Source organism: Leopardus geoffroyi, chromosome A3 (assembly GCF_018350155.1).
Source record: "Leopardus geoffroyi isolate Oge1 chromosome A3, O.geoffroyi_Oge1_pat1.0, whole genome shotgun sequence".
Taxonomy (NCBI): domain Eukaryota; kingdom Metazoa; phylum Chordata; class Mammalia; order Carnivora; family Felidae; genus Leopardus; species Leopardus geoffroyi.
This window is the reverse complement of record NC_059336.1, coordinates 133,228,895-133,252,154: the sequence shown is the minus strand read 5'-3', so window position 1 is coordinate 133,252,154 and position 23,260 is coordinate 133,228,895. Positions and strand designations below refer to the sequence as shown.

The 23,260-nt window shown below is 44.1% G+C and overlaps 1 protein-coding gene across 3 annotated transcripts in view; it reads left to right on the top strand.

Moving 5' to 3' along the window:
• GRHL1 (grainyhead like transcription factor 1) overlaps positions 1-23,260 on the top strand; it is a 56,180-nt gene that overhangs the window by 5,773 nt on the left and 27,147 nt on the right. For all 3 annotated transcript variants that reach the window (XM_045447757.1, XM_045447756.1, XM_045447758.1), the window contains 6 exons: positions 181-251; positions 2,382-2,772; positions 3,803-3,879; positions 5,321-5,477; positions 5,939-6,050; positions 7,050-7,144. In XM_045447757.1, the coding sequence (XP_045303713.1) occupies positions 181-251; positions 2,382-2,772; positions 3,803-3,879; positions 5,321-5,477; positions 5,939-6,050; positions 7,050-7,144 (903 nt within the window). The remainder of the gene's footprint in view (positions 1-180; positions 252-2,381; positions 2,773-3,802; positions 3,880-5,320; positions 5,478-5,938; positions 6,051-7,049; positions 7,145-23,260) is intronic.

The following is a 23,260-nucleotide window of genomic DNA, read 5'->3' as shown; positions in this document are numbered from 1 at the left end:
TGACCAGAACGTAAGCTCTTGAGGGCAGACGCTGCCTTCATCGCGTTGTCCCCACAGCCTGGCATTGGGTGGGCAGTCTGGTAGACCTGTGAATGGTTGAACTTAACTGAAAAATAAAAGGCTGTGTCTATACTCCACTAAGTGAGAACTGAATTGTCGTCTCGTGTGTTCATATCTAAGGTTCCAAGAGAGAGGAGATCGTCAACAGCAAAGCCAGACGTTGAACACCCAGAACCAGATCACAGCAAGAGGTAATGTCTAATAGCATAAAATCCTACTCTTGAAAAATGCCAGGTTTCTGCAAAAATAAGACTGGGAGTTTGTTTAAACGAGAAAGCTCTGGTGGAAGAGATAGGTGATAATTATGATTCTGTTGCTCTGAAAAGTTACCAGGTTCTTTAGACATAGTTGCCTTTTCTGGAAAACAAAGCATTAACTCTCTTTTCCTGTGGAGGGATGTTTTTAGTGAGAACCGAAGGGGAAGGGGAAGGGACGTGTTTGCTTATCCTCTTTGAGGTTCTCTCAAAAAAGGTGTGGCTTAATGCAATGGTAGGGGTCCTTTTAAAGAAATTAAGTAGCCAGCAATCTTGAATAATTGCCTGAGCAAAACTTAACGAAGTAGCTCGTGTTCCCAATTCCTGTTGAAGTTATTTTGAAAATATTTTAGGTTAAAACTTCTAGAAAATTAAGGCCTTCGCTTTGGCCGGGAAAAAAAATTAAATACACCTTTTAAATTTCCCTGTGTTCTATTAGTAATAGAGGAGTAAAACATTTTTAAAGAAAGAATGACCACTCAGAATCCCACTGTCTTGACGATTCCTTTATTTACTATTTGGGTGTGTGTGCACATTTTATGCGGTTGTGGTTGTATTCACAGGTCGGATTTGATAGTTTGGGTTCTGCCTAATCTCTTCTGTGAGTGTTTTCCACGTTGCTGTTTTAATCGTCCTAATTACCCTTTGGAGAAGGGATGATGGCTTTTATTATGTTGCTCTTTATCATGGGCATTTTCAAACAACAGAAGTAGAGAAATAATATAAACCCACATACGTCATTAGCTTCAGCAGTTACTGACATGATTCCTCCTGTTTGATCTACTCTTCCCTGTTCTCCAACTGTTAAATTCACTTTGTATTTTATTTGTTTTTTGCTGTAATATTTTATTTTATTTATTTATTTATTTATTTTTCAACGTTTATTTATTTTTTGGGGGATAGAGAGAGACAGAGCATGAACGGGGGAGGGGCAGAGAGAGAGGGAGACACAGAATCGGAAACAGGCTCCAGGCTCTGAGCCATCAGCCCAGAGCCCGACGCGGGGCTCGAACTCCCGGACCGCGAGATCGTGACCTGGCTGAAGTCGGACGCTTAACCGACTGCGCCACCCAGGCGTCCCTGCTGTAGTATTTTAAAGCAAAACTTAGCGTCCTAACATTAAGTCCCTGTCTAATTTTTTTACTACCACGAAGGCTTACTGACCAACTTTCTAGATCACTTTTTCCTTTCTTCTTTCTTGAGGATAAATTGTTGGGAGTGAATTTATGGTTCGAGGTTCGAACATTTCATTGATCATGCTCTTTTCTGTAAAGGTCAGCCTGTATTATTTGAGGGGGCTTCGAAAATTCACGAACTGTGCCCTGGACGGGAAATCATCTTCTGTTGCCCAGAAATTAAACCAAAAAATAATTTTATGCAAATTTATCTACCTGTACAGTGTAACCGTAGGTTTTCTTGTGAGGGTAGAGAGAGCCGTGTAAGTGTAGGTACTAGGGAGAGTGGTGGCCGAGTAGGGACAGTTCATACTTGGCCAACCCTTGTGCATTAGGCATTATTGTACACGATCTGGTGTGCCGTCTCATTTCATCTCGCCACGACCTTGTGAGCATAGATACCACTGTTATCCCCGCTTTAGAGAGGAGCACGCAGTTACAAAGAGATGAGATAGCTTGCTAAAGGTCGAAGAGTTTGACCCAAGGCGGTCTGACTCTGGAACCTGTACTTGAACCGTCTTCTGCTCCGGCCATTAGGTTTGTATCTTTGAGCTTCTAATGAAATAGGATAATTTTATCAGGATTATTGAGAATAAAGAGAACTGCGAGGTCTCTGTGTTTCAAATGAAATTTTACTTCATGCTTTTGGATTTTACTTGACTGATGACTATGAAGTCTTTTTTTCTTTCTCTAGTAATGGAATGTCATTGGCATTTTCTATTTATTTGGTTCTTCCCCAGTATTGTATTATTATTATTATTATTATTATTATTATTATTATTATTGCTGCACAGGACCCAGCAGCCCACTCCCATTAGGAACATTTAAAAATTGTCAAAGAACTGTATCAGCATTGACTTTGAAAACACAGTTTTCTTTTCTTTTCTTAAAGAAACAGCATACCAAGTGTGACTGAGCAGTCCCTCGTTTCTGCTGGAGAAAACAGAGTGCAAGTCCTGAAAAATGTGCCATTTAACATCGTCCTTCCCCATGGCAACCAACTGGGCGTTGATAAGAGAGGCCATCTAACAGCTCCCGATACAACAGTCACGGTCTCCATAGCAACGATGCCTACCCACTCCATCAAGACAGAAACCCAGCCCCATGGCTTCGCTGTGGGAATCTCCCCAGCAGTGTATCATCCTGAGCCCCCTGAGCGGGTGGTGGTTTTCGACCGGAACCTTAATGCCGACCAGTTCAGCTCTGGCGCTCAACCCCCAAATGCTCAGAGGCGAACTCCAGACTCCACCTTCTCAGAGACCTTCAAGGAAGGCGTTCAGGAGGTACAGGAAACGAAAGCATCTTCCTAAGACATTTGTGTGTTTGGATAAGTATTGAGTTCCACCTCTTCCTTGTTACGTAAGCTTGAAACTCAGCCTGAAATGAATGGATTAGGAACAAAAGATTTTTTTTTTTCCTAAGAGAAAAGGCCCATGGGTATAATTTGTAAACTAAACCTACAAAACCAGAAATGATTATCAAGGGCACATGGCTAATCTTACCAGCATTTGAGTTAACAATTATGATTTCAGCTAAGTGACTTGTTGGAGAAAGGGAACCCCGTGCATACTCTTCCATCGACAACAGAGATCTCCACATGAGTCTCTTCTCAGCTTTTGACCAAAACAAGATTCCTGCAATTGCTCTTGCATAAAGTGATTTGTCATGGACTTGCTTGGTCTCTCTCGGTTGGTAGTGTAGTCAGGGAGGCAGTAGGTCTTGATGACAAATGCGGTGTGTGAAATTTACAAATGAACCCCCAAGGCTTCTGGGGGTTTTGTGGCCGTGAACACCTGTCAGGTAAAAAGTAGGGACTGAAGGTGTTCGAAGCCATCTTTAACGTCTCACGGGGGACAGGAGCATCTGTCTGCTTATGGAGTTAAGGACCAGAATAGTAGCCTTTTCCGAGACAATGCACCGATCCATCCAGCCACGGTACAGACCTGATACTGTATCTTCGCTTGGTACGATGATTCCTAAAAGTCACGAGATTTTGGTTGCAGATTCTAGAGTTTGAACAGGAGTGAGATGTGTGGGAAAGATGGGAAAAGGGAATAACGTAGCACTCTGGGGGAGTACCCGCGGAGATTGTCCCCGTCGGATTGAGTGGCATGTAACCTGGGTGGGTGTTTTTCTTTCTTTTTGGTTTTCTCTTTACATCTTTTGTAGAGTGAAAATTTTTACTTTAAAGGGAATATTGAATGAGCAGTGGGTTGCTGTAAGCCACATACTCCTGTGCTGTACCAGATAATTGGTCTTTAGTAAGCCTGATAACCAGTTAAATAGTTGTGGCTTATTGCATTGATATTTCAGGTTTTCTTCCCCTCGGATCTCAGTCTGCGGATGCCTGGCATGAATTCAGAGGACTATGTTTTTGACAGTGTTTCTGGGTAATCGTTGTCTTTTAATTTGATTTTTAACTTTCAGCTCTTACGACTTTTTTGTTAATTTGATACTGGAAAATCAGAGGTGGCTTTGGTGTGCTTTCACCTGTATCTCAACTACAGTTACTGTGGTGTTCTCTTTGCTCGAGTCCGTTTAACCTTGGAATCTGTACTGTGTTCCACGTTTCCTTAATTCTTGGTGCTGGTGCTTTTCCTTTCCTTCGGTTTCTTTATGGGATGGCTGCAGAATGGAATCTAAAAGAAGAGGTGAGGGGATTCAACTAGATCTCCGAGCTCCCTTCTGTTTGCAAGAGCGTGTACTTCTGTGAGAATTTAGGAATAACATCAGGTGGATAAAGTCTTTTATTCGTGATTAGGCTCACTAGCGGTAAAATAAATGAGGTCAGCTTTTTTTCTAACCTGACAACCTCTTCTTTTAAAACCTCACGAGATTGTGTCACACACTGGGAATATGAATATTTTCCAAATGAATTGTGGAAATGTAAAAACACCTCCAGAGGGTTTTTAAAAGAGCTTAGGATTTCATTTTATAATTTCGTTCTTTGCAGTTTTGGGTATGTTGTATTTTGAAGCGAACCCCGTTTATTTGAAAGCCTAGGATTTTGTGGGAATTGAGACTTCCCTTAGAGACCTGCCTCAAGGAGCGGGAGTCACAGACTCGAATGCCTTTAGGATCTCAGATAGGGGTCACCACCCTTTTTCTGTAAAGAATCAGATAGTGTATATTGAAGCTTTGTGGGCCTCCCAGCCTCTGTTGCAACTGCCCAGCTCTGCCACTCCAGCACAAAAGCAGCTGCCGATAACATGTAAATAAAGGGTGTGGTTGTGGTCCATAAAACTTGATTTATAAAAATGGGTGTGATTTTCGACATCTGGCCTAGGAAGGTTATTTAACACCTTTAGGGAGATTTATGCGTGTTACTTTAAGGTGGTAGGAAATGTAGGGAATCGTGGAATGCCCATCCAGACGTTAAATTGCAAGCAAAACCGACAAAAAAAAGTGCGGTGCAGACCACATCAGATCTAATCAGAGGACTACCAGCCACCTGTTTGCAACCTTTGCAATGTCTTCTGGTTGCAACCAGATTGGCAACACGTCTTGGGAGATTTCCTTCCAAAATCCTTTTTTAGTCACGGGTATCTTTAGTATCCTTTGCTTCCCAACTTCGAATTTTTCACGTTACTTCATAGAATTTCTAGGAGGCATTTTGTAGCCCCACATATGAGAGATTGAAGGATTTCCGTGTCGCTAAAGACAACCTTTCTTGTGGAAGAAGTACCAGTGCCATTTATGATGTGACATAGTCAGTTGGATGTTTTCTGTTGGCATACATCCACACTGAAGCGTTTCGGGATTGAGCTCAAGCATAAAGAAAGCTTCCCAAAGAGTGGATTAGAGATCTGTGACTTTTGTTTCATTCTTTAGGAACAACTTTGAATATACCCTGGAAGCCTCAAAGTCGCTTCGACAGAAGCCAGGAGATAGCACCATGACATACCTAAACAAAGGCCAGTTCTACCCTGTCACCTTGAAGGAGGTGAACAGCAGCGAGGGCATCCAGCGGCCCATCAGCAAAGTCCGAGTAAGTTCTGCTCTCAGTTCTGTTCTCTAGGAAAGCTAGTCAGAGCTTAGCATTCCCCAGTCTGAAGAACATCAAACTGAAGATCTAAAATTGCGGTTTCAGGGGCGTCTCGGTGGCTCAGTCGGTTGAGCGTCCGGCTTCAGCTCAGGTCACGATCTCGCGGTCCGTGGGTTCGAGCCCCGCGTCGGGCTCTGTGCCGACAGCTCGGAGCCCGGAGCCTGCTTCCCATTCTGTGTCTCTCTCTCTCTCTCTCTCTCTCTCTGCCCCTCCTCTGCTTGCATTCTCCTCTCTCTCTCTCTCTCTCTCTCAAAACTAAATAAACATTTACAAAAAAATTAAAAACTAAAATAAAATAAAATTGCGCTTTTAAGCCTTACCTGTAAAATATAACGTTAAGTTTTCCAAAAGATCCTCGCCTCCCCCTTCAGTGTCTTCGTGTTATAATGCCTTCTCTTTCACAGAGTGTGATCATGGTGGTTTTTGCAGAAGACAAAAGCCGAGAAGATCAGTTAAGGCATTGGAAATACTGGCACTCCCGACAGCACACAGCTAAACAAAGATGCATTGATATCGGTAAGTAGCTCCGGAGCCTGCTTTTATTCCCAGAGGTGCACGCATCCAGTTTTCTGATTCCAGTTATTTTTGGCAGTGACCAGCTTCCTGCCGAAAGCATTTGAATTTTTATGCCAGCTACTGATCTGTTCCAAACCCTGTCCTCGGCCTCCTGGAATCAGTGCTTTTAACCTTACTTCCTTCATGAGGACGTGTGGCCCGTGCAGTGGCTTTCCATATGACACTGGGACCAGAGGCTGTGTAGCCTGCTCACGCAAGCGTGCCCTGCTCTTTGGTCTGCAGAGTTTTTGAGGTGAAATGTGTTCTCGAAGAGATTTCCGATCATTTGTAAAGGAGAGTAAGGCGGACAAAAACCCTAAAGAAACAAGTCAAAGGAAAAACGGCTAGCGTGCACTTAACCTGACAGTGTCCCCTGGTTGCATGTTGAAGTGCACCGCTAGCCTCTTCTGTCTTCAAAGAGACCCAGAGATGCGTCACTCGGGGTGTAACAGCAGACCTGTGCAGATCCATGTTTAATGAAGTGGCTTTATGAGAATGAATGCCTGGGCTCTTGCTGTGTATATAAGTTTCATATAAAACCATTATCTATATCGCAAGATGGCTCTTAACCTGAGTGTTGCTGCTGCTGCTGCTTCTTTTTTTTTTTTTTTGGTCTTTTTTAACTTTCGTGGTCTCTTTTCAGAACAATGAAAAGAACTGAGTTCTGATCTTGGCTCTCGGGGCCAGTTTCGTGACCTTGGGATAGTTAGTGAAACTTTTTAATCCAAAGTATCTTAATTTTGACATAAGGGGAAAAAATTAAATACTACATAAACTTGCCTCTATTTTAAGAGCGCTGTGATTTTTTTTCTTCATTTTTTGAACGCTTTTCAACCCAACAAAATGTTAAATTAAGTTTTTCAGAGCTGATAATATGAAAAACCAAATCGTACTTTGAACTGCTATAATCTCGTGTTGGAACCAGAAATCACAAATTTCTCTCTTTTGTCACTCATATAGCTGACTATAAAGAAAGCTTCAATACCATCAGTAACATTGAGGAGATTGCGTATAACGCCATTTCCTTCACTTGGGACATAAACGACGAAGCAAAGGTAGGTAATGGAGTTCAGGGCCTTTTCTGTTTCCAGCTTCGTGAGGAAAAGTGGGAGGAGTTTAATGATTTGACAACTGATCTTTTTCTCTCTTTTTTTTATGGTTTTACACGTTTTCATTCTTTTTTTTTTTTTTTTAAGTTTATTTATTTATTTTGAGAGAGACAGACAGCATATGTGCGTGTGGACGCGCGGGGCAGAGAGAGGGGGAGAAACAGACTCCCAAGCAGGTTCCGAGCTGTCAGCGTGGAGTCCGGCGCGGGACTCGATCTCATGAACCGTGAAATCATGACCTAAGATGAAATCAAGAGTCAGATGCTTAACCGACCGAGCCACCCAGAGCCCCTTCGTGTTTTCATTCTTTTGCTCAGGAATAGGAGAATAGGCTCGGCTAAGAAGATGGGTTCTAGCCGTTAAGTCGTGCCGTGCGTGGAAAGGAGACAAGACTTTGGGAGAAGAAATAGCCACTGTGTCATCAGCGGTGCCCTCTCTTCCGCTGGGTCAGCGTCAGCTGGGTGGTTGACTTCCTCTCTCTTCAGCATTTTACATTTTCTGAAGTACAGCTTCTTGCCAGATGCTCTGAAACTGCCCTTGACCCCTCTCCGTCCTCTGAAAAGAACCACACGTGGCGCAGCACGCGAGCCCGCGGGGTGGGTGGGAGCCCGTCACTGCACGCTGTGCGGCGTGGAGCCTGACGCCTCATTCTCTGTGCTCCGTTCCGTCATTTGCAGAGCTCATTCCTGCCTCCTCTCTCCTTCGGGCACGTCGTGGGCTTATTCAAATGGTGCCTCTGAGGCTGTTGGAGCTTCTTCAGAAAGGCCCTTAAGTACAAGTTGTTGGTAGCAGTGCTCTCGTATCGTTGCTCTCAAATACAGCTCGTGGAAGGTTCTCCTCTCTCGGGGTTTTAAAGTGAAGAATTACCTCCAATTCACATGGTCATTTGGATCATTCATTTTTTTTTTTTTTTTTTTAACGTTCATTCATTTTTGAGAGACGGAGCACGAGCCAGGGAGGGGCAGAGAGGGAGACACAGAATCCGAAACGGGCTCCGGGCTCTGAGCTGTCAGCACAGGGCCCGAACCCACAAACCGCGAGATCGTGACCTGAGCCGAAGTTGGACGCTTAACCGGCTGCGCTGCCCAGGCACCCCTGGATCATTCTAATTGGAGTTTGGGGCCCTTTTAAGAAAAATTAAACATATTCTCAAGTCATTTCTGCCCTTCCCACAGATTCCTTTTAGTATAATCCCTCTTTCACTAAATTATTAGAGTTTGGGTATTTATTTTTTTCTTTGGATTAGTTTAAAAATTGGGAGCTGAGGCAACACAAGAGAAACATAAAATTTTGGGGCAGTTAGTGTCAATCTGCTCTTTACTCTTGGTTGCACTTTTCTACATCAAGGTCCCGGTATGAACTGAGGATAACCTTCCTGTCCTTCTCAACCTCTTTTTGTTTTTTGTTTGTTTGTTTGTTTGTTTGTTTGTTTAATTTATTCAACAAGAATTATAGCCATTATGGAGTAAGTCTGCCTCAGGTACTAATTATTACATCATTTAATTTTTTACTGCCTAGGGTTGCTTTTAAAAAATCCTACGAGCGGGATTCTTGAGGACCATGTTAACTTTGTGGTAGGATTGCTTTCCTTTCTTACTGTGGGCACCCTGTCCAAGGCAAAGACGTGTCCTCAGTGGAGGATGTGGTGAGTGGGTCTGCCAGTCTGTAAGGAAGTGTGGGTTATTGTAGTTGCACTGAGGTGTTCCTCCTGACCACCTTGATCCTATACAGGTGTCCTCAGGTTGCTTAGTCCAGAGTTCGGTGCTTGATTAAACCACAAATTCACTGCAGAAGAGCTGTTAGGAGGAAAAGGAAACTTTTCACTTTTTATCATGGTTGTTACGGCTATTTTGAAATTAAATATCATAGTAAGACCCAGCAGCCTGCAAGAACAGTTGGCTGTGTGCCTTCCGGGTGCTTCTGTTATAAAAGCAAACCAGGGATAGGTTTCCTGTTTGCCATTAGGGACTAATTGAGAAATTGTGGAAGAGGTGATTGAGAACATCTAAGTCCTGAGCCCACTTTGCTGACTTACTGTGACCTTGGGTTTAGTCCCTCAGTTTACTCCCCTCTATCCCCCTAGGAAAACAAAAAGCCTAGGGTGGCCAATCCTCTTTTCTGTTGGCACGTCATCAGGTTAATAAGCACTTGTCAGAGTGCGAGGAGAGCTGGGCGGAAAGCCCTGCATGTGGGCAGGGTGCTTTGTTTGTTTGATGTGTCACTCTCCAGGATGGGAGTGAAGCCAAGGTGACGGGTGGGATAACGGCTGCTTTTATTCTGGAAGACCTTCAGCATATTTGTATTAAAGAGAAATATTGCTGGAGGTGTGTCTTAAGTAGTCTTAATAGCTACCTGTTAATTGGTATAGGTAAGTTCAGTTTCATTTCCCCCTTCAGACCCCCAACGCTGACTTGATCTTTAAGCTTTTGCCTGCTGCCGGAAAGAGTTCGTGCCATTTCTTAACGAGGCCGTTACCTTTTGATGCTGATAGCAGGCATGTGCTTCAAGCGTGTGTTGGAATTCAGTATCTAGATTTTTTGCCTTTCCTGGCCAAGTGGATGTTTTCTGTTTTTACACTTAAAGTAATTGATGCCCCAGGGCAGCTAGAGTGAACAAGTAAACGTGCAGAATCTTGTGTAGGTTTGTTTTTCTTTTTTTTGCTTCTTTTTCAAAAGTATCCACTTTCTTTTGCCCACTTACTTGTTCTAAGTTGAAATACATTTGTTGATTCTTAATTCCAGTGCATTCTCCCCCATACACGTAAGGGTTTCTTGTGTGTGTGTGTGTGTGTGTGTGTGTGTGTGTATACTGTATACGTATATATATGTGTATATGTACATATATGTGTATATATACATATATATGTATACTACATGTAGTATACACACACTATATGTGTACCATATATATTACATATATAGTATATATATACTATATATACTATATATTATACTATATAGTATACAGTATATACTATAATATATATATAATATATTATATATATTATAGTATATAGTGTATACTGTGTGTATAGTGTATATACTATAGTATATAGTGTATACTATATAGTATATACTATATAGTATATATAGTAGTATATATAGTATGTAGTATATACTATATGCCACTATATATACTATATAGTATATACTATATAGTATATAGAGTAGTGTATATATAGTATATACTATATACTACATATATATATGGCATTCCTTTTGTCCCTGACACATCTTTAAAAAAAAAATCTAATACATCCTTTTGGCCAGGCCAGGATGAATAAAACCAGAATTCTGTCCCAGTGTTGACACCTGAATCTTCCCTGTAGTTTCTGCAGCTTGCTTTGGAGAGGACTCTATTTTGATCCCATATCAGGTTGAATCTTGAACACCTTGGCTTATGTTCCACTTTGGGAAAAACACTGCCCAAACTGGACTCATCTTACATCGTCCCTGTATATACTCCATCCATCAGTGTTATCATATACCTATTACCGTAGGAACTTGAAGATATTAGGAAACTTGTCAAAAATCATGAGTTTTAGCGGCAGGTAGGAGGAAGCTGCTTTGAAAAGCAGAAATAGCATAGGAACAGTCCCCCAGGTGGCCCTAAACCTCTGTGCTGTGCAGACCTATTTCATTCATTTGCCTGTCTTCCACACAGACTTGGATTTGTCTGGATAGTCAGGTATGTTTTAAAGAGGCAGGAATCTCTGGATAAGTTAACCTTCATCGGCCACTCATATTCCCTTGTGGAATAACTTTTTTTTTTTTTTTCAACGTTTATTTATTTTGGGACAGAGAGAGACAGAGCATGAATGGGGGAGGGGCAGAGAGAGAGGGAGACACAGAATCGGAAACAGGCTCCAGGCTCTGAGCCATCAGCCCAGAGCCCGACGCGGGGCTCGAACTCCCGGACCGCGAGATCGTGACCTGGCTGAAGTCGGACGCTTAACCGACTGCGCCACCCAGGCGCCCCCCCTTGTGGAATAACTTTTATCAGATTTCTTCCCCTTCAGACTACAGCCGAGATCAGCTGCTTAAGGTAATTTTGGCAGGGAGAAGCATTTGCCTTCGAAACATTAAAAGGTGGATCTCTGGTGAGGTGCAGAAGTTTAGAATTTGTGAGTTCTGAGGGCATGGGTCACATGGGGAAGAGAGGACTAGGACGTGAGGAGGGCGCATGAGGAAGGTGGCATAAGACAAGCCCCTTCTTGGGCTGTATAAAGATTTTACCCGCAGCCGGCTGTGCTCCTCCCCCATCCCAGGGACTCATGATGTTAGCAAGGATCCAGTGCCCTCTACGACCAGGGCACTGCACGAGATGGAGGCTGACGATACCAGTATTGCAATTCAGGTATCAGGTATACTGTGGGTTAAATTGGCTTTTGCAGGGTAGCCTGAGATCCTGATTCTGACTATAGTCAGAAGACTATAACCCTTCTGACTATAACATTAGTTATAGATAACGTTATAGTCAGAAGGGTGTTGTGTGCTGTTCATACTACTTTATAAATGGACTTGGGAGACCCAAATAAGTTATAAATTGGGACTGTTTTATTCCTCAGTTACAGTATTTCCAACACTCAATACTTAGTTCTGGGTAGGCTGCACATCTTGGCCTCGAGTTTTACACCTTGCTTCGATTGTAAATCTAAGAGTTCATAAGAGCATTGGGATTTGGTTAGTGATATGAAGGAAGGGCCTCTCAAAGCCTGAAGATCTAAAATAAATAGAGGAAAAAGAAGTTAGGGAGAGAGAATTAACTTCTTTGAATGTCTGTTTTATGCTGAATGCTGCCGGGGTGCCTTACGATCGCACTTCATGTGGCAGTGCCAGCTGCTCAGTACCGAAAAAATGCACGTGGTCCTCTAGATGAGCACGTTTGCTACTTGGTCATCACAGGCGGCTGTCGAGCAGGCAAGAGTCTAGACCTTGAAATGGACACAAAGTGTTTTTGACAGGAAGACTGTTTAAAACAGTAGGGGCACCCGGGGCGCCTGGGTGGCTCAGTCGGTTGAGCGTCTGACTTCGGCTCAGGTCATGATCTTGCGGTTCGTGGGTTCAAGCCCTGCGTTGGGCTCTGTGCTGACAGCTCGGAGCCTGCTTTGGATTCTGTGTCTCCCCCTCTCTCTGCCCCTCCCCTGCTTGCATTCTTCTCTCTCTCTCTCTCAAAAATAAATAAAATATTTTTTTAAAATTAAAAAATAAAATAAAATAAAATAAAACCATAGGGGCACCCGGCTGGCTCAGTCGATGGAACGTGCGACTCTTGATCTTGGAGTCGTGAGTTCGAGCCCCACGTTGGGGGTGGAGAGTACATTAAAACAGTAAAATCTTTGAAAGGGTAATAATTCTCGTTAATAGAGGAGCATTATGGATTCACTAGTATAAATTCCTGTAGTAGAAGAACACTTTGCTAACGGGAAGTAATTTATGTTGATTGTTGGGTAAGTGATGTTTAACCACAGAGAAAGAGAAACGACAGCTGTGTCGGAATCAAGTGAAAATTGGGCCAGCCCACTCGGAGGGGACCCTGAGATCCAGAGGAACGCTAATTGGGACGGATCCGTGTTGATGGTATAGGAACGTACGGAATTACAGTTAACCTAGACAATATGGCAAACAAGGAAATAGCTACAGTTCAAAGCAAAGCTCAGGATTTCTTTGATCATTGAGATGTAGCTGTGAGCTTCACGAATACTAAGCAGACCTTTTAACGATGGAGTGGGCCCCAGGGATACAAAATATCTCACAGATTTCTTTTCCGGTGGTGACTTCTGAATTTTTACACCAGAAGGTGCGTTGTGGCACAGTTCCCGTTCACGGGTTTCATTTTGAAACTATTGACAGCAAAGCACTTGCTGTCAGACAGGCATCAGGCTCCTGCTAGAGGAAGCCGTGTCGAGAAGAAGTCACACGTGGGGTCTGATCGCGTGTTACTGTCTTGCGCGTCCGTGGCTTGCGACAACCCGGAGGTGCGGCCCTTTTCCTGCAGGGCCGTCGTGGAGCCGGGTTGCTGTTTCACATCTTCGTTAGACTCTCAGGAGGCAGCGCTGCATTTCTGTCTGTGATCGGGCTTTCCGCGGATAGATGGAACTATGCCTTTTCCTTGGTGGCATGATCTGGGGGCGGGGGGGGTGACAAAATCAGTTTCTACATACGTTTTGTCTCCCCACGGTCCTTGAGGAGGGAACGAGGGAGCCGTCAGAGATAGGGCAGAACCAGAGCACCCCGTCCTGTGGGAAAACACCCATCCGCGAGAGCACTTTGTGCTTTTACGTTTAATCTGTCGGCTCTAAGAAGGAGCGCCAAGGCGTTCTGAAGGATCATCGCTCTGAGCCAAATGTTTTATGTGTCATGGAGAGAGGCTCATGTTACAAAAGAAAGAGGATTAAAATAGAATGCATAGCCCCCCTAGGGGACTGGAGCCCTGAGCAGCTTTACCGCGAGGGGCCTGTGCTTGGACGCAGCCCTGGTTATCTTTCCCTTTTGTCTTCTTGTCTCGGCAGAAATGTGTGGAGTTCCTGGGGAGGGATTATTGGGGCTGGCAGAGTTCATTCTGTCAGAGGGGTGTAACCATCCCGGTAACTTGAACTTAAAGCTTTCTGTAGGTGCTTGTGGGATACAGGTTTATGAGTTTAATAACCGTTTGTTGTTTTGTCTAAGCGTAATATTTGGAATTCATTGTGAGAGTAATTTTTAATTTGTTTGGACTGAGCATATTGCATGCATTTACAGGGATTCCATTCTAGTGAAGCATCAATTAAATGCTCTATTAAAGAAAGGTGTTGCCATGTTTGGTTGCGTTAAGCAGGGACAGGTTTGGTTTGTTTCACCGCTTTAAATTTCCAGTGTGAATGGGAGGGAGGAGGGAGAGAAGGGAGTCAAATACCTTACTTGCAATTGCAATCAAACGCAGGCAGGTGTGATTTAAAACAAAAGCGTATACTCCCTGGCCTAGAGAGGAGTCAGGAAGCATTGCTACTTTTAAAACGAAGGATAAGAGGCTTTTAGTGTTCAGGTGGATGCTGGGCTGACTGCACTGAACGGGCTTATCCCTGTGTCCTGTCCTTAGAGCTCTGGGGAAACGGACAAGAAATAAAGAGCCACGTAAGGCGGCCACACAGGCTTCAGAAGTGTCATGCGTTTGACTCCACGGGTTTCCTTTTGTGCAGGTTGACAGTACGTATTTATCAAAGTGAAAAATAAACTTTTTTTGGTGCCAGAAAGATAGTCATATTCCTCTATAGGGAATGAATAGTCTTAAGGGTTTCATTTGATCAGGTTTGGAAATGGCGAGAAGTTTTTCCTGGTTGGAAAATGTGGAGAATGCCTTTAATTAGCTGATACGGATTAAACTCTTAGCAACTGAAAGGTTTGCTTCGAAGAAACTCTCCTGGGTCTGACTGTGAGGAAGGCTGCTCTTTGAAGCTTTCGTTTCTTTTTGCGGGATTCTGGCCTCAAAGTATTTCACGTGGCATACTCTTGTCGCCTAAGCAAGGGGTTTGTCCAGATGGAACGTAAAATGCACCGAATCCTGGTGGAAATTCAGAATCCGCAGGGAACAATAGCACACATTTATTGTAGCACATGCCTGAGGGTAAGAGCCAAGTGCATGATGTTTTTGCTTGGACAAGGGAGACACTTGGCAGCTGAAGAAAGCTTTAGTTCAGTAGTGAAACCCGTATCTTGTGAAACAGGTTTGGAGCGTCATGTCTATTTAGACACCATTTGTGCTGCCACTTGAATTTGTTTTTCATTCTCTCTCTCTCTCTCTCTTCTTTTTTTTTTGGTCCAATTTCGCCCCTTCCACCACCCTACCGCTGTCAAGAAACACTGAGCTCCTCTACAGAACTTTTCTTCTTTGACGGCTTGTCACCTCAACCCTCCTTTTCTACATCCTTCCTGGAAATTCCATCTAAAGTGGTTTTATAAATCTGTCATTGCCACCAGTTTTGCTACTTGTAACTAAATCAGAGAGCTTCGACTCTGGCCTGACGTTCGTAGTAGTAACCGAATTTACCTGGAACCGATTCCAAGGCAGCAGGGGGCCCCGGACTTCGGGTTTCTTTCATACGGCAGATCTCTACGCGAGACTCCAGATCCTTGAGTAAATCTCAGTGAGCTGTCTACATTCGTTACTCACTTGGGGACTTTTTCTTTAGCTTCTTTTAAAATGGAAAATATAATTAGGATTTTGATTGGAAGTCTGCTTGCCTGCCGACTCTGCCCTCATGACCCATGTGCTTACCTGCCCTACTCTGAACCTGGAGATGCCGGAATGTGGTCTGTGTTTGCCTGTGTCACACCTGCGTCCAGTTCTGCACATTTCACAACGAACGTCCTACTTGTTTGGGACAACAGGTGCCAAAACACTGTACCTGCCAAGTGTCCTTAAGTTCACCAGGTCCTGCTTAAAGGATATAACACAGGGAGGTTAATACGTGGGTGCCTCTGGAACGTCTCTATGTGTCTCTCTTCCCACCTCCTTCTCTGTTTTCTCTGCCTCTGTTTCTCCGTCTCTGTCCCTTCCTTTTCTCCTTGTCTTTGTGACTTTCTCCCTGGCTCTCTCTGCTGTCTGCAGAAACAGAAGGTGCCATATGGGTGGTGTGGGAAGGCAGCACTGAGGCCACCGAAAGGGCGATGACTGCCGGGGCCTCGTTTTTTCTTCAGGGAAACACCCCACGTAGAGGCGAGAAGGTTTCAGGTTCGTGCCTCGTTCTTCCCAGATCCCTCTCCTCCCCGCCCTCAGCCCTCCAGTTTTCTTATCTCTTGATGGTCGTTGGGCAGTCTGAGAAACAACACAAACACCAATTGCACACTTGGAAGCTTTTAGTTCCATGTAGTAGGATTTCTTAATGACCTCGTGTCATCAGAGTAGTGGGGAGGTAGGACTCTCCGAGGCCGGTCCGATGAGTCAGTAGCGGAACTGGATTCTACTTCTGAGTTTATGACTCAGCCTTTGAGGCCTGCTGGGGCTTCATTAATCAGGCGGGCACACGGAGTAAGTCGAGGAGCTACAAGGCAGAAGTAAGACAGTCAGGGCTTGTTCGGTTTTGTTTGTTGGGTTCTGGTTGGGCAAAAGAATACTGATCTGGATTCAGTGTCTGCTGTGCAGGGCTCAGTAAATGTTCGCGTCGACGCAGACTTTAGCCACGAGTTGGATCTTGATTTCTTAGTTTACACCGTTTCCCACTCCCGTCGGCTTCAGTTGACAGAACCTCCTACCAACCTACTGGGAAAATGATGATTTTATTCTCATGAATCAGTGTTGTCGGATTTAGGGTGAGAATAAACTTTGTTTTTATGGGGCACCTGGGTGTTTCAGTCGTGTGAGCATTCAACTTCGGCTCAGGTCACGATCCCACGGTTCATGGGTTTGAGCCCCACATCGGGCTCTGGGCTGACAGCTCGGAGCCTGGAGCCTGCTTCCGATTCTGTGTCTCCCCACTCACACCTTGGCTCTCTGTGTCTCGAAAAAAAATGAATAAAAACGTTAAAAAGGAAAAAGTTTTTTTTAAAAAAAACTTTTTTTTTTTTAAGTTTTTATTTAAGTGCTCTCTACACCCAGCATGGGGCTCAAACTCACAACCCCAAGATGAAGAGTCACACACATGCTCTTCTGACTTGAGCCAACCAAGAGCGCCGGGAATAAACTTCGCTTTTGACTTCGCGTTGTAATTTCGTATGTCAGTAGAGATTTCTGACTAAGAGGAGTTGCTTTTAGGTATGTTTTAGAGTGGCTACCTTGACTGATGTGCAAGAGAGTGAAACTAAAATTTGTCCTGAGTTTTCTACTTTCAATTTTGTAGATCAGTTATGGTCTAGGAATAAAATTACAAACGTTATATCCATACTTGACTAAGTTGAATTTTAATACTAGACTGGGTTAAAGTGATAAAAACTCCCAGAGGCAACTGCAACTGTATCCAGGGTGGCTGTGGCTGTCTCTGAGGGGACCACGTCACCAACTAAATCTCGTGACTTAATATGAAGTCAGTAGGAAGTTGGTACGGAGACTTCCCTTTGATTTAAAATACAGGGACCTTTAATTTCATGCCTCGTGATCCAAAAACAGCCTGTGCTCACAGCCACTTGGGGGTCACTTTTTCCCTGTTTTTCTTCTTCCCTGGACTGTTTTCCCATTAGATTCTTGTTCAGCTTTCTGTGCAGCGTTGTGCCAGTGTGCTTTCAAGAGCACGGAGTTTGGTCCTGGCCTCGTCTCTGCCCTCTCTCTCCTGTGTGTCTTTTATTATCTGTCTTCAGAGCCTGAGCCTCGGCCGCAACTGAACGCTGTCTCTCTTGAGCTAAATGGCATTGAGTAGCCAGACTCTGAAGTGTGTAAGGCTCACGCTAAAGGTAGATGTTTTTAGGGTATATGACAGATCTATAAGTACATTTTTGAAGTGGAAAACATTTTTCAGTTATCAGTTTTTTGATGCGTCTTCCATAGGTAAATCAACCGACTTTTCTTTTTTCTTTTCTTCCTTCCGTCGGGTCTTTTCTTACTTACGATTACCAGACCGTTGACACTCACTCGAACGGTGCATCGTAACTGACGGTATAAAATATTGACATAGGTAGTCAGGTTATCCATATGCTGATACTTTTCCGAAAGTCTGCTGTGTGTAATCTTGTTTGCAAAAGCAAAGCACCATTCTAACTTGAAGGATTTTTTTCGTAATGTGTTATTTCTTTCTTCTGAGAGGGAAAGAGTCCGTGCACGCATGCACAAGTGGGAGAGGGGAAGAGAGAGAGAGAAAGAGAAGGAATCCCAAGGAGGCTTTGCGCTGTCAGAGGACTCTGTTTTCAGGGCTCTATCTCATGAACTGCGAGATCATGACCTGAGTCGAAATCAAGAGTCAGACGCTTAACCAGCTGAGTCACCCAAGTGCCCCAGGATTTTTTTTAACTTCAGTTATTATCGACCAGTTTATTTCCTTCTAGGAAGTCCGTGCAAGGCAATTAATCTCTTGCTACGGTGTGGAAGAACTGGCTTCTGAAGTCATGTTGCAGAGGGTTGTCTTTGTTAACTATACATTCATTCGTTCAGCAAATTCTTATACTTTTCTGTGCAAGAACTGTGAGGAAATAAAGAAATGATTGAAGCATAAAGCCTGTCCTCAAAAGAGGTTACACCGTCTATGTAATGACACAGGTCATAAGTGAGGTTAGAAAAACTCTGACGATTTCTAGGGCAAAAGAGTACTTTCCGCTAAGGGGAGTGCTCTTGATGTGACTCTTTGAGAGCTTACATCTGCAGAATATTTTTGCAGTCTATTTGATTGGGCTTTTTTTCTTTTTCCTTATTGTCTTTTCCCCCGCACGGATTAGCTGTTGCGAATTTCGGTGGAAAAGAGGCAGCTAGAATGGTTTAGCCTACAGAGGTGCTTTGACATATTGAGGCCCAGACATTGTGTAGTGTAGAAAACGGCATTTGGGACTTGTCTTCTATGACACTTGAATCGAAGAAAATGTAGACCGTACCACACCCGTCAGTATAGCATGTGGCTGCGGGTGAAGGGTCACAGATTTGTTTATCAAAAGCAAAATTGTTAGATACCTGCACTTTCCATAATGGAAAGCTGGTCACCGTAGATAACATTATCAAGTACAAAAGTGGATAGATGCAATAGAAAATCCCCTCGTGGCTCATTATGCGGCTTCATCTCGACCCTAGAACTCCTCTCTCTCTCTCTCTCTTTCTCTCTCTCTCTCTCTCTCTCTCTCTTTCCGGCTCTCTCTATATAGATATAGATGTAGATATATGTCAGTGAGCCTCGAAAGATCGTAATCTTTCCCGAATTAATTGAGGGTATGTGTATAGTCGATTTAATTATCCACTCAACAAATATTTATTTTACGTCCAGAATGTGTAAAAATCTGTCCGCCAAGATGACCTAGGTGTTCAGGTCATCTTGGAGGAGAGTTATGAACATAAATAACCTGTGAACTTGGGCAACATGTTTCTAACCTCTAAGCCTCAATTTCCTTATCTGTGAAATGGGGTCAGAGTAGTACCAATTTCCTGTGTTATTTTGAGGACCAGAGTCTGGTACGTTGTAAGAAGGCAATAAATACAGCTCAAATACCATAGCAGCACGTGGTTCGATTTGGCTGGAGTTGAAGAGGCTGGGGTCATTTATTTAGTGAACGTGTGGTTCTTATCGGCCAAGTACTGCCAGGATGTTCTGGGAACGTAAAGATGAGTCAGATCTGGTCCAGCTCTCAGAAAACTCAAAATTTAGTGGAGGAGATTGCCACCCATGGGTCCATCGACAGAAGAAAACAGAAAGTACTAGAGCTTCCCTCAGAATGGGGGGTGGGGGGGGGGGTCAGAGGAGACCGTTGGGGACACTACCACCCACGAAAGGATAGTAGGAACTGGCCAGGCATTCAGAGCCGGGGATGGGCCGATGGCCTTGGGAGGTAGGAGTGCAGAACCGAGACCACCGGACCTTGCCTGAGGTCTGCAGCCGGTGGGGGTGGGGGGGTGAGGGGCGTGGGGGCCAGATCCCGAAGGCCCTGACACGCCCCAGCAAGGCCCGGGACTACACCCTGTAGATGAATGTGTCTCAAAACCTTAGGGTCTGTTGGCCAAGTATACTGGCCAATGCTCAGTTTCTTTGAGATTTCTAATACTGTCAGCTTTTTTAAAATCATAAAAGATCATGTAAGATTTTTTAAAATCGTAAGTATGTTGGAAATCGCAGAGCATATACCTGCTGCCAGGAAGTGTCCGTGCCAGTGTTTGTGCTTGGGGGTCAGGTTTGGTCCAGATAAAGACCAGATGAGCTCTCGGGGTGCCCTGTGATCAAGCATCTTGCAGCTGTTTGGATAGAGTAGTATTTCTCAAACGAAGATCTGGATATCTGTTTAGGGGTTAGGGAACTTTTTTTCTCTTTTAAAAAGGATACATGTAGGGGCTCCTGGGTGGCTCAGTCAGTCGGTCGAGTGTCCGACTTCGGCTCAGGTCACGATCTCACGGTTCATGAGTTCAAGCCCCACGTCGAGCTCTCTATTATCAGCACAGAACCTGCTTCAGCTCCTCTGTCTCTCTCTCTCTCTCTCTTTGCCCTTCCCCCACTTACGCTCTCTGAAAAAGAAGTCAAACATTTGGGGGCAAAAAAGGATACATCTATTATTGACATTGGGGAAATAGTGCAGTAGTCAGTAGAAAACATGACTGGAAAGGTCCATCAGCATCACCTATAGCATCTTGAATGCTGAGGAATTTAGTTGCTATTATGTAGACAGTGGTGAGCTATAGAAAAGTTTTTAGTAAGAATAAATGAGTAAGATTCGTAGTGATAACTGTGCTTGGCAATCGCCTAATGTCACCGAAGCAGTCTCTTGTTTCATTTTGTCACCTGATTGGTAGCCATTTTATTGTCCAGAGGGCTCTCTACTTGGGGTTGGGAGAAAGAAGGGTTAGTCTGTGTAAATTGAGATTAGCTTTTTTTTATTGAGTATTTTGTTTTTGAGGGCCAGTATTGTGTGTATTTTAAGTTCTGTGAGGATTTGACAGTTGCTAAATTACGATTTAGAGATCCTGTGTAGCTATTTGCAGACCCGTGGTTTTTCTGTCATTACCAGCCTTTAATTCGGTACCGATGTGTAAGAGGCATTGGGAGAAATACAAAAAATGTACTAAACACTGGAAAACATTTTAAAAGTTTATTTATTTTTTTTAAAAAAATTTTTTTTTTTCAACGTTTATTTATTTTTGGGACAGAGAGAGACAGAGCATGAACGGGGGAGGGGCAGAGAGAGAGGGAGACACAGAATCGGAAACAGGCTCCAGGCTCTGAGCCATCAGCCCAGAGCCTGACGCGGGGCTCGAACTCACGGACCGCGAGATCGTGACCTGGCTGAAGTCGGACGCTTAACCGACTGCGCCACCCAGGCGCCCCAAAAGTTTATTTATTTTTGAGAGAGAGAGAGAGAGAGGGAGGGAGAGGGAGAGGGGCGGGGAGCAGGGGGGGCGGGCAGAGAGAGACAGAGAATCCATCCCAAGCAGGCCCCGTGCTGCCAATGCAGAGCCAAACACGGGGCTCAAACTCACAAACTGTGAGGCTATGATCTGGGCCGAAACCAAGAGTCCCTTCTCAACCGACTGAGCCCCGCAGGCGCCCCAAACACCGGAAAACATTTCAAAACCGTGTAACAACCTCTGCCATCGAGGGCCTTAGAGCACTTACATTTACAGTGTGGCAGAGTCCCCGAAGTGTTACATGGAGAGGTGGCACGTTCAGCACCCCTGTTTGTTCCTCTCTCTGGCCTAGGTGACAAGGGTATAGAGATGTGGCTCTTTGCCCCAAACCGAAGCTCCGAGTCTGGTCTCGGGGGAGAGGAGGCGAGCTTCTTAAGTACAACTTGCTAAGTAGTGAAACGGCTGTCATTCTCTTTGGGTCATTAGGGAATGCTTCTCGGAGCAGTTTTGTCAGTTGACCTTGGTCTTTATCCATGGGCGATGTCAGTAGACAATGAGGTATGAGCTGGGGTGGGAGTTGGGTTTGGGCGGCCTTGATTATTTGGATCCCTTCCGTCAGAGGGAAGTGAACCACTGACGGTGATGATGATTTATCTAGCCTCTTTCACTTTCTGGGCCATCGAGGTGATGTTAACATGGACGAGTTCCCGTGATCCCTCATGTAATGAGCCTAACACTGTGTTACACTGTTTTAGTTTAAAAATCAGATCTCTTGGGGGCGCCTGGGTGGCTCAGTCGGTTAAGTGTCCGACTTCGGCCCCGGTTGTGATCTCACGGTTCATAGGTTTGAGCCCCGCATCGGGCTCTGCTGACAGCTCGGAGCCTGGAGCCTGTTCCAGATTCTGTGTCTCCCTTTCTCTCTGTGCCCCTCCCCTGCTCGTGCTCTGTCTCTCTCTCCCAAACAAATTTGTTTTAAAAAGTAATAAAAATCAGACCTCTTAAAAAGAAAACTTTATCCCAGCTGTTATGAGGGTGGTTCATGTCTTAGCAAATCTAAAGGTTTACTTTTTTGTTCCACTCATTGAATAAACTAAATTATAAAATTAAAAGAAAATCATTTTCACCATTCTAGCAGCAATGTTATAAAAATATGCAAAATTCTACCCAGACCTCATTTAAAAAAAATTTTTTTTAAGTTTATTTATTTTTGAGAGAGGGAGAGACAGAGTATGAGTGGGGGGAGGGGCAGAGACAGAGAGGGGGAGACACAGACTCCAAAGCAGGCTCCAGGCTCCGAGCTGTCAGCACAGAGTCCGACGTGGGGCTCGAACCCACGAACTGAGATCATGGCTTGAGCCAAAGTCGGACGCTCAACTATCTGAGCCATCCAGGCGCCCCTACCCAAATCTCTTAGTGGGGAAAAAAATTAAGACTATATTATTTGGATGTCAGGTTCTTGTACATGAATAATAATAATAGAGAATGAGTATTAGAGTTGTGGTAAATTTTTTAAAACGAACAGGCTTTTTGTTCATGAAAAATCTCCTAATATAGTGTGCTTAAGTCGGCCAGTTTCATTATTTGGCTTCTGATTCAATACTTAGAATTTTTGTAACTTTGGACTGGTAAATTTCAAGTGCTTTGTTAACACTTTCTGTGAAACTAGATTTCTGTGGTTTCTCCCCACACATTCACTTGTGAAAGCTCACAGATCTCAGTGCTCTTTTCAGACTGGACGATCAGCATGTTTTACCAGCATTGGGCCTTGGTTTATTGTGTCAATGAAGCCCCCAAAGTGAGTTGCGGGTTTATAAAATATGTTCTCTGTTGCCCTCGCTTCACTGGCTGGGAAATGAACCTCTGAGGGCAGCCTGTGTTTTGAGCTTACTATGTCCGAGTGTCTTTGTCCCCCTCCCTTCTTCCCTTTTGAGAAGTAACAGCGGGGACAGCGGCCCCCAGCTCTGGGAACAATAGTGCGCGGCTGCCATAAGCTTCCTGGAAAAAGCATCATAAATTAGTTCGAGATCTGATTTCTTGTTGGTTCTGCACTTGCAAGCATTTGGAGTAAAAAAATCAGTACAAGTTAAGCCTTTGATAATATCAATCTTTATTTTGTTGTTTTCCTCA